This window comes from Amaranthus tricolor, chromosome 1 (genome assembly GCF_026212465.1).
Source record: "Amaranthus tricolor cultivar Red isolate AtriRed21 chromosome 1, ASM2621246v1, whole genome shotgun sequence".
Lineage (NCBI taxonomy): Eukaryota > Viridiplantae > Streptophyta > Magnoliopsida > Caryophyllales > Amaranthaceae > Amaranthus > Amaranthus tricolor.
In genome coordinates this window covers 35306281-35318021 of record NC_080047.1, presented here as the reverse complement: position 1 = coordinate 35318021, position 11741 = coordinate 35306281, and the positions used below count along the sequence as shown (strand labels likewise).

Below are 11741 nucleotides of genomic sequence, written 5' to 3'. Positions count from 1 at the left end.
TTTCTAATTTCCACTTTATCTCTATTTCTTAACAAAGTACACCATTCTATTCAATATTTCATTTCCACTCTTAATATATTTTATATTGTTAATCTATAAATTAAAATATAATTAATTAATATATTATTTAATTCGTTTTTATGCAAGAAATTTTTCTTTATATATAATAAGAGATACTAAACATTAAATATACACGCTAATCAGGAGAGAGCATAATTTAACACTTGAAGAACATTATGCAATACTTCCCTCTATAAGACAGAAATTCAGAAAAAGGATACTTACTTGGAAAAGAGAAAGAGAATGCACCACTCACATGCCAAATTGCCAACGCATGTGACAAAAGATGGGCCAAACAACCTTTTCAATATCTCAACTTTTTTTTTCTTTTACTTTCTGGTTTCTTAAATGACAAGAATGACAATAAACGTTCAGGAATCAGTACACTTGAATGAACCTTTGTTACTACCCATTTATACTGAATGATTCCCCTGTTTTTTTTTTTTTTACTACTACAAAAAAAGTTATACAATTTTCTTTCTGGTAAATACTATTCACCAAATAAAAACAAAATACCCATGTTCATAATCCTTAGAGAAACTCCTCATTAGTATTGGGTAATTGATTTGCAAATCAATATTCTCTCACAAAATCATAGAAGTAGATTTAAGTTTCAATTTGAGAAAATTACTAGTCAAGCAAGAGGATATTGATTTACAAATCAATACCCGATATTAATGTAGAATACTCTGTAACTTTTTTTAAGGGGTAGGCCGAGAAAAGAAGAGACCAGCAAGAATCAAACCCAGGTTCCTGCTGGAAAATGTGGTACATAATCCAACTGAAACAAGACCTGATTCTTCGAATATTCCTAATTATAATAGTTTTGTTTCATTTGAGAAACAAAAATTCACAAAAAATGGTACTTCCCACCTTCAAGAAAAACAAGATAGTAGTCCCTTTAAGAACCAGCTGTTGTCCTCAATAATCTGCAAGAAAATAACAAAAAAAGGTCTGTGGTATGAGAATCAAGAACATGAAAATGTTCCCAAGTAATACAAAACAAAAAACAAATACATTGAAATTCTCCCAAAAAAAGAAAAATAAAGGAAGAAATTGCAACTATCATACCATCATCCTTCTTCTTCAACCCTCTAACAAAAAGAACCAAAATAATTAAAAATCCCACTCCAGCTGTCACTCCTACTATTATAGCAACAGTCTTCCCAGTTGATTGCCCGGATCCTCCTACATTCAAAGGAAACATATGTTCAAAAATTGAGGAATACTCTATGGAGTAACAATTTACATGTATCAGAAGTATACTCCATCTACAATGAACATGTATGATAACTTTGATCAAGGATATGTTTTAGCTTTTAAGACTATTTAAAATTTTGATTTTTCTGTTAATCTCTCATTAATTAGCTGATAGCTCAAAGTAGGGATGTTTGATGTACATCGAGCGAACCCATCATAATTTTGTCAATGCTCGACCCATCTTACTATAGTTAAGCATAGTGTAAAAACAAGGCCGCACCTACAACGCATCGCGTCGGCCGCGTTATAAAGGTTTATAAAATCAACGAACCAATATTTCTTGCATTGTAAAAGTGTTAAAAAAAATGCATTTTGGGTAATATTAAGGGATATCTTTTGGTTTCAACCCATATTTAGGCGTAACGATAAATGCATCACTCAATACCGCATTTACCATTTCGTTACCGCATTTTTACTCTATGGTTTCAAGCTGTAAGTAGGGGTGCCTAATCCATATAGAGCATATCCATAACAAGTTCATCAATGCTCGACTCAACTTATTATGGTCTCAAGCTCCGAGTAGGGTGCCTAATGCGTGGACTGACTATGGTCTCGGGTTCAGCTATTCCTTATTGAGTCTGAAATTTTCATGCTCGACTAGACTTGATTAGAATTTGAATTGAGTGGGTATTCAAATAAATAACTTAACTCATAAAGCCATTCAAGAGTAATTACCAAGAATTTATTTAATACCTAACCCATAGAAGTTAGAATTTGGATTAAATTCAAAATCAATTTGATTTAATGCTGCTTATCAACTACTCCACTAAAATTGCATGCCTGAACTCCAAGTACAACCTACCCCAACCTCATTAGTAAGTTTGACCATTTTTGATGGCGCACAACCTCATTAACTAAGTCATATTCATAGTACTTGAGACAGTTCTCAACTAGGCTTGCTCTCAACCATTTTTGATCAAAATTGCAACATTCCCATCACTTATACAATTATAGTAAATATATTTATACAAAGATAAATGATAAACTTCACAAATGGCTTCTATATATGGTTTTTTTTGTCATCAACAATACTACCAAGGGTCAATGGGAAATATCCTCAATGTTTAGCATACACCCAATCCTCCAAAAATCCGGCCTGGGTAGGAGCCACTTAATGGCACTTCATGGTATTGGGTAACAGAATTACAATACTAATTGCATTCTAGAACTATCAAGCAAAACTGAATTTACATTTCATCCCATTGATTAAAAAAAAAAATCAATTATTGAATATTCTCATTTTATTCTACACATGCCCACACTCCAAAATCACAATCCTCCTCAAAAAAAAGGTGAAGAAAAGGAAGGAAAAAAGATAAAGGAAATAACTTGCTAAGAAAGCTATGGAAAAAGAACCCAAATTCATCAATGTGAAGGCCATTACTTCAAGATTACAAGTAAATACATATCTCAAACAATTATTAAAATATATTAAAAATGCCCACCTCAACAAAAAGCCTAAACAAAGGATGAAGATCTAATCAATGAGTATTATACTCCATCATATAGCATTTATATGATCTAATCAATGTCACAGTATTCTACCCCAAATACCCAATTCATAGTCTTTTATATAAACAAAAATGTCAAACAAATACAATATTAAAACAATTAATAAATAAATACCTGAATAACCACCTGATGAATAAGATGAAGATTTAGTGGGTACCCCATTAGGATAATAGTTATAGCTAATAAAGCATTTATGCAAATAAACTTGACCAGATAATGAACTTCCACACTCAATCTGAGACTTCTGAACAGCAGCTTTAATACACTGTGCACAATCTGTAGCACTTAAATCACCTTGACATTGACCCAACACATAAACCCCTTCATAATTTGTTGTATAAAACCCATTTCCATTAGCAATTCCATTTTCCATAAGAGTAAGTGCACTATCTCTTCTCATTTCAAACCCAGAACCAGCTACATTAGTTGCACTACAAACTTTATACAACATTTGTAACCCAGAAATTTGGGTAAACCCAGAAACTTCATATAGCATATAACATCCTAAAAGTTGTACCCTAGAAGCAGAAACTTTACCGCATAATTGGTCACTTAATTGGGGTAATTTGGTCACACAATTGTAGCAATCAGCATTACTCAAGTCTCCTCTACATTGGTAAAGGCCAGAGATTGTGTTTTGGGGCCCACCAGAGGTGGTTTTGTAATACTTGGATCTTGAAGATTGTTGAAGGAGAGATGAGAAAAGGGCAGATAGGGATTGAGAGTAAAGACCAGATGGATCTGATAAGGGTTGTTTTGAACAACCTTTGTAGACTAAAGTGGTATAATCAGGGGCAGAATTGGAAAGTTGAAAAAGAGTGAAGATTATAAGAAGAATAAATGAGAAAAAACCCATTTCTTCTTTTTTGTTTATGGGAGGTTTGAAGAATCAAATCATGACTGGAACTCTAAAGAGGATAAAATGAAAGATGGTTTAGGGAAAATGGTTGAAAAATGAGATTGGGTTGTTGATAAATTAGGTTATAAGTGATGAATTTGCTGTGTTTATTCATGTGAAGAGTGAAGGTTCAGTGTTATGGAAGTGTGTTTGAGGGTGGGTTAAGAGTCTGGGGAATAGTGGAGGTGGTACAAGCTTGTGCAGCTTTTGAGATGAGAAAGAGAAACACTGAGGTGGAGCGGCGTATCTCTCTTCTCCCTTAAAAACCGTGCATTGTTGTGCACATTACGAGTAGTACATGCTCACTTGCTAACACTAATCTATGATAAAAAAAAAAAAAAAAAATACTCCTTTTGTCTTGGTATGTTTTTTTCCTTCACTTTTTTTTCAGATTCTAATACAAATTTAAAAATTAAATAATTTTTATTGCAGTTTTTATAAATTCTAAATTATTGATATTTAGAAAGTATATATTAAGACGAATTTAACAAGATTTCACGTGAATATATTTTTTCTTATAAATTGATGAGAAATCATAGTCAAAGCTGACACTAAAATTCGTAAATTCTATTTGAGAAGAACATATGAAAATTGAGAGAGTACTCGTTATGTAACCAAGAGAAAACTACTTTTATCTTTTCTTCATTTTGAAATACTTTTATTTCTAACGTAATAAAAATAATTTATTTTTAAAATTTTGAAATGTTACCGTCTAGCTGAGGCACCTCCTCCATCTGCTAGTGCTAAGAAAGTCAGTAGCCTGGAAGACTCTAATTTGTATCAATGCAAGTCATTTCTCTGCCGCCATCAACGTGTTGTCCTCTTCTGGTGTGACACCCCTTTCCCCGGACACCCTTCAGGCTCTTGAATCGAAGCACCCTTTTGCGCCCGCTCCGATTCTACCCTCTATTCCTTGTAATGAGGAAGCTCTCTCAGTGTCCAAAGATGAAGTGCTAAGGATGATACATAGTTTTCCTAAGGGTACCTCATGTGGCAGGGATGGGCTTCGAGCTCAACATCTTAAGGACAAGCTAGGAGGTGCGGCGTCAGCTATTGCAGACTCCTTGTTGTGCTCTATCATTAAGGTTGTTAACCTGCTTTTGGGTGGTAAGTGTCCTAGCATGCTGAGGGGTTTTATAGCAAGTGCACCGCTTACCTCGTTGGTTAAGCCTGGAGGTGATATTCACCTTATTGTAGTTGGTACGGTATGGTGGCAGCTTGTTTCTAAGGTTAGGGTTTCGGTTGTTGGGAAAACCTTGCACACCTATTTTGAAGATTTTCAGTTTGGGGTCGGCACACAAGGGGGTGGTGAGGCTATTCTTCATTCTGTTAATCGGCTTGTTAAATGCAAAGGTGACGTTGTTGGTTTCTCCATGCTCTTAGTGGATTTTCAAAATGCTTTCAACTTAGTTAACCAGGGTGTCATGTTGTCTGAAATAAGGATGCAGTGCCCTTCCCTTGCCCCTTAGGTGGAGTTTTGTTATTCCCAACCTGCCCGACTTTATTATGGTAACTATATTCTCTGGTCCTGTTAGGGTATTCAATAAGGGGACCCTTTAGGCCCTTTTCTTTTTTTCCCTTATTTTGCACCCCTTGGTCTTGAAAATTCATCAGTTATATAAGCTTAACCTCCAGGCTTGGTATCTTGATGATGGCACTATTGTTGGAGACACCCTTATGGTCGCCAAGGCCTTACATATCTGCTCTCTTCTTTGGAGAAGATTGTTACAGCCTCTGGGTCGGGCTTTGGAGATTGGCAATGGAGGTTAGCCACCTTCCCGATTAAGATGGGTGGCCTTGGCATCTACTCGGCAGGCGATGTTATTAACTACGCTTTTTTTGCTTCTCGCCTTCAAACCAGTTCGCTTCAAGCTAAGTTCTTAGCTAAAAATGATATTTCCTTCCTGGGTCCTACTTTTGAACGTGCTATTGGTCTCTTTCAAGTTCTTTGTGGCTCCAACGTTGTTTCTCTCAACGATGAGCCCCTTGCCCCCCATATGATGTAAAAGTTGGCAGGGGCTTATTATAATGTTGTTGAGAAAAGCCTTACGTCTAGTTACAGGCTCACCCCAAGACAAGTTGCCATTCTTAGCTCTACTCGGGAACCTCACACCTAAGACTTTCTGCTCACAATCTCTATCGAAGGCTTGGGGCAGAAAATGAACCATCGCCAATATCAGGCTGTCTTGTGTTATCTGCTAGCTATGCCCTTATTCGCTGAATGTCGTATATGCTCAAGCTGCAACAATCCCAAAATGGATAAATGGGAGGACCACGCTGTACATTGCGCTAGCGAGATTGGCGTGAAGTTTCGACACAATTTGGTTTGGGATATGCTTGTAGATATTTGTTGCAACGCGGGGATTTCAATTCGTAAGGAGGCACCGTTGGGGTTCTATTTAGAGGCAGGGAAAGATCTTAGAGATCCTTCTATTTAATTGGCTACATGGTAAAGACGCATGTGTGGATGTCACTGGAGGCTCGCCCTTTTCTGGCACAGGAGTCACGTCATGGGACCCTGGTGCTTCTTTAGCCAATGTTGCAAAACGAAAGAGGAAGAAATACACTGCGAAGTGTAAAGAGAATGGTTACAAATTCACCCCGTTCGCTTTTTCCACCTTTGGAGAGTTGGGTGAAGATGCTTTCGACTTGTTAGCAAGAATTGATTCTTTTTCCGTGAGCAACTCAGGCAGCACCATGTCTAGGGCATACATTTTTCACAGACTAGCTTTTTGTATTCAAAAGAGTGTGGGTGCTCAGCTTGTTGCTCGGCTCCCTACCAACTGTTTGTAAAGTCTTTTTTTATGAAATGGAATTATTATTAAATAATAATAATAATAATAATAATAATAATAATAATAATAATAATAATAATAATAATAATAATAATAATAATAGTAAGAAAAATAATAATAATAATAATAATAATAATAATAATAATAATAATAATAATAATAATAATAATAATAATAATAATAATAATAATAATAATAAAGTGGTAGGAGTGTTAATTATGTTATAAGTTCAATAACATAGCTTAGTATATCACTAATTAACAGATAGCCTATTAATTGGAGTGTGGATGTAATATCCATGAGGTCTTGGGTTTGATTTTTTCCCAAGACATTTGTGTGTAAGCTGATTGTTGAGGTGTTTGGCGTGACGTGGGTGCCTTGTGGGTTCCACGTTGGTATGACATGGCACATTCATTCAGTTAATTTTTTTTTTCTGAGCAACCTAGTGGTAGTAAATGTTTTCCTATTAAAATGAAATTCTGACCATTCTGAACCGACTATCCCAACCTAGTCGGAAATCAGTCGGTATAGCTCTATACCGACTAATTTCCGACTGTTTAGGGCAGTTGGAAAGTTGCTGTTTTTTGTATTGATAGTATATTTAGCAATTTTAGCTTATTTTGATACGAATAGAGGGTTGAGTGGTCAAATCAGTCAATACTAATATTTGATGAATTAGCTGGTTGAAATAGTTTATTGATATGAATAAGCTGATTTTAAATAAGTTGCTAATAGCAACAAGTTTAAAATCAACTGGTCAAATCAGTTTATAAAATCAACTTGTCAAATTAGACACTGTAATTATCTATCCACTACCAACTACAAGCTGTTTGACAAACACCCTCAACATATTATGCACTCTTACATCACTCGACAATATATTTGACATAATTTGATGAGACAGTATCAAGACATACTATTGAGTTTTTTTGTTTTGGGTTTTTCTAAAATTTATTAGCTTGATGTTTTTCCCGCAGGCAATTTTTGAAGATATAATTCTAGCCATTTCATATTTCTAGATAATTCAAACATTGTTAAATTTCACATTATCATCCGATTGTTTTGTGGTGATAATAAAATAGGTCCATGCCTCCACGAGCCATATCATAGGACCATACATGTTAAATGTTACATACTTATCTCTCATCTTCAAACTCCTCAATAGTAAATCCGCAACAAAATACACTTAGCTTAATCCACTAATGTTGAAGTTTAAAATAATATTCCTTTCTTTAGAAAATATACTCATCTAGAGGACATACCAATTGCAATAATAATTTATTAAAAGAGGGGATTTGCATCTTGTCACCCAAAATCTAGTTAAGTACTATTAATGAGATCGAGACAAGAATATGGGTTTTTTTTTAAAAAAATTATATGTTTAAAACGACATTAAAATTTTTTTGTCTCTAAGAGCATCTATTTTGGTGATCTATTGAGAGATCACATGACCAAATAAGATAAAAACCTAATTAATGGTGACCTAATATTGGGTGGGTTGGGAAAGAGGTTGGCCAAATGGGTCAACATGTGACCCGTTCATGTGAACGGTCACCCCTTTTTTTAAAAAAAATTATGCCATGTGTCGCTCTTTGATTGGCTGTTGGAAAATGGCAGCCTACTACTTCCTGACACGCCACCTGCCTGCATGCCACTTGCTGCTTTCTGATTGTTGCCAAAAAAATAGCCATTTTTGTAATTAACGGCTATTTTCGAATTTAATTAATTTTTTTTAAAAAAAATTATACCAACGGTCATATTTTTTCGAGATCTATAAAATGAGACCCATATTGATATTTTTTTATATAATTTTATTTTTACATATTTTGTTCTTATTTTCCTACTTTTTTTGGTTAAAAAAATACCAAATTAATCATTTCAAAAATCCCAAAAAAAAATATGGATTTAAATAACCCAAATTATGGAAGAAATCCATGTAAAAAAAAACCAAGAAAAAAATCTTCTAACAATCAAAGTGCTCAAATTCAGTATCAAAATCCTCCGTTAAATCCTCCATTTTCTAAAAATACTCCAAATTCTTCTTACTATATTTCTCAAAATATCCCAAATTCATCTTATTATATTCCTCAAAATACCCAAAATTCTCAAACTATGTTTCACCACCATCATCAATCTCACAACGTCAACTCTAATATTGATATCTATTCAACTCCAATAAGGGGTGAAAGTTTAGACGAAAATGAGATGGAGTATGATGATGATGATGATGATGATGAAAATGAAGGAAATGATCAAGATGATCAATATGGTGAAGATGGAAGAAATTATGTTCATCATGTTGATGCTAGTCTTTACACCCAACCATCATTTCAAGATCTAGTTTCACAATTTGGTTCACCACCGAGCTTCACTCAATTGGTTCAACCATCTCAACAGCTACCTAATAATAATGAGGAAGCCCCTATACCTTCAAAGAAAAGTTGGGATTTGATTGAAGATATTGCTCTTATGTGTTCAGTCATGAACACAAGTACAAATCCAATTGTGAGCACCAACCAAAAGATAAGAGTGAGGTGGCAGAAAGTTAAGGAAGCTTATGAAGCAGCGAGGATGGAACGACCCCATCTGATCCCACGAAGAACCGCTGACATGCTTAAATGTCGTTGGGGTAGAGTTGCTCCAGCATGTTTGAAGTGGTCTGAAAGTTATAATGAGGCTCTTAGGAGGAAGAAGAGTGGCACGACAGACGAAGATGTGCTTAAAGAAGCGCATTTAATCCATCAAAGAAAACACGGTAACTTTAACTTGATTGAGCAATGAAAAATTTTAAGAAAGTATAGCAAGTGGAAGCAAGTGGTAAAAACTAATCAAAAAAACAATTGGATCAACAACCAACTGGTGATGTTAGTAGTAAAAGTAGTGGAAAAAGATCAAGGACAAAAGAAGATTCTGAAACACCAACAAGTGAACCTCAAGGAGGATCAACAACTTTGAGTGCATTTGGAGAGAGTCTTCGACTTAATTCAGAAATAATGAAAGAGAAGACAGAACTTCAAAAACAAAAAGAAGCCCGAAAACAAAAACAACTTCAAGTGGAAGAATATCGAATGAATTGGGAGATCTATGAATCATTAAGCAAAAAGGAAACTATTCAGCCATGGGAAGCTGATATGATGGTTCAACTTGGACAATACCTTCAGAATTACAATCGTCAGTAGATATTTTAATTGTGTAATGTCTTAATTATGTTTTAATTATGTATTGTTTTTAAAGATGGTTTAATTATGTAATGTTTAAAAATGATGTTTTAATTATGTAATGTCTTAAAAAGATGTTTTAATTATGTAAGGTTTTCATGCATTAGTCTTCTCATTTCTATCACCTTTTAGCATGCATTAGTCTTTTCCTTTCCCTCACCTTTTGGCACGCATTAGTCTTCTCATTTCCATCACCTTTTTGGCATGCATTAGTCTTTTCCTTTCCATCACCTTTTGGCATGCATTATATTATATTATATCTGGCAAAAGTTTGGAGAGAACCGCAATTAATGTATCATTTAAAATTTTAGTTTTTTTAATTTGTGTATTTATTTTATGTATGTGTATTGTAATATTTATTTGAAGTTAACGAATTTTTCTTAAATATTAAAAAATATTTATTAAAAATTACATTTATATTTATATTTATTAAAAAATATTATTTTTATTAAAAGAATAATTTTTTTAAATTATAAAATAGTAGATCTATTTCAATCAAATAAAAAATTATATTAACTTTGTACATGAAAGTATTATTATAAAAAAAATAAAGATAAATGTTAGATAAATTAAGAGAGAGAAATTATGGTGGGGTAGAAAAAAGTAAGAAAGAGAGGATGATGACCTTTCAAAAGGGATCATTGTTAATAAAATTAGGTTGAAAGATGAAATTTTAGGAGAGAGAAAAATTGTGAAATAATAAGATGACCTTTTTTTTGGGTCATGAGTAAGGATGCTCTAAGGGATAAGAGATTACAACCGCATGCCATTACATACATTATCAAGAAAATTGTGAGAATAATTAAATTATATAGATAAAACTAAAAAGCAAAAGAAAATTAGAAACTACTATTATATTTTAATAAGGATTAAAGAAATTAATGAAATCGTTATTTAAAATAAAAATTGCAAAGTTATAAGATTTTCTTAAGTACTTTCTCTATTCTGAAATACTTGCTACATTACGTTTATCGTCACTATTCATGTTTAAAATTTATTTTGTATATCACGGCTAATGTATAAAAAAAATATAGTCAAGTGAGATCTTGTTAAAATCGTCTAATCGTATACTTTCATAAAATTAACTATATATATATATATATATATATATATATATATATATATATATATATATATATATATATATATATATATATATATATATATATATATATATATATATATATATATATATGGGAGGGATCCATTGTAAAGGGGTCGAAAATGAGAAGGGTAAGAAGGATTCTACACCCTTGATTTCACTAAAATAAAAAAAAAATTTATTGTCACGATTGAGCCAAAAACTCACAATTGTAAAAGTAACTATGTTCACAGAAAGGTAACTATGAAATAATTTTTAAAATATTCTTAATTTATAACATAATATCATTTTTTGAATATATAGTAACCAAACAAAATCAAACAAAAATCATTTTCACCCTTCTCATTCTAAAATCCTTTATGATGCCCTATGACTTTTTACTCTCTTACGTCTACCATTTGGTTTGGTTATGAGGTGTATCTCACATTTCCCTTAGATTAACTTTTTGATATAAATTGAGTTAATTAACTTACTATACTTTGAGACTTGAGTTCATGTCATTTTTCAATTATCCGATCAATCCTTGCCGTTCACCTATGCTCATTCAAATCAATATTATGTTTTTTTACATAGTCCAATACACTAATTTAATTTTTAATGTCTTTAATTATATATAATAAAAAATTATAAAATTTTAACATTAATATTCTTTGCTCCGAGACAAATCAAACAAGATCTAACTTGACTATGTTTTAACTTATAGATTAAGAATTAATCACAAATTATTGACATGAAATGAAATAAGTAAATAATCTTCCGGTTTAAAGTTCTAACACTATTAACTTTTAACATGCGGAAAATTAAAATATTATCTATAATCTAGTTATCGACATGAAATGAAATAAGTAAATATTGGGACGAAATGATATACCTTTGTAGCGTGATATCACTAACTA

At 32.8% G+C, this 11741-nt stretch overlaps 2 protein-coding genes across 4 annotated transcripts in view; one reads left to right on the top strand and one right to left on the bottom strand.

Moving 5' to 3' along the window:
- Positions 1 to 361: 361 nt before the first annotated feature.
- On the bottom strand, positions 362 to 4044 carry LOC130824203 (plasmodesmata-located protein 2-like). 3 transcript variants are annotated; one of them, XM_057689116.1, is made up of 3 exons: positions 2947 to 4044; positions 1132 to 1248; positions 362 to 989 (listed from the first exon to the last, which is right to left on the bottom strand). In XM_057689116.1, the coding sequence occupies exons 1-3, from the start codon at positions 3686 to 3688 to the stop codon at positions 982 to 984; spliced, it is 867 nt and encodes a 288-aa protein (XP_057545099.1). In that variant the 5' UTR covers positions 3689 to 4044; the 3' UTR covers positions 362 to 981. The 3 variants fall into 3 exon arrangements, with proteins under 3 accessions (XP_057545099.1, XP_057545107.1, XP_057545091.1); XM_057689124.1 differs by having other exon boundaries at positions 2959 to 4044; XM_057689108.1 differs by having other exon boundaries at positions 362 to 1248; positions 2947 to 4031.
- Positions 4045 to 8637: 4593 nt separating this feature from the next.
- LOC130809357 (uncharacterized) overlaps positions 8638 to 11741 on the top strand; it is a 15660-nt gene continuing 12556 nt past the window's right edge. Inside the window, exon 1 of the mRNA XM_057675095.1 lies at positions 8638 to 9240. Within this exon, the coding sequence (XP_057531078.1) occupies positions 8638 to 9240 (603 nt within the window). The remainder of the gene's footprint in view (positions 9241 to 11741) is intronic.

Excerpts from the sequence above, each read along its gene's own strand:
- LOC130824203 (XM_057689108.1), bottom strand. The coding sequence starts at position 3,688 with ATGGGTTTTTTCTCATTTATTCTTCTTATAATCTTCACTCTTTTTCAA. Across the intron at positions 1,249-2,946 it reads TTCATCAGGTGGTTATTCAG|GAGGATCCGGGCAATCAACT; the intron begins GTATTTATTTAT and ends CTTTGAATGTAG.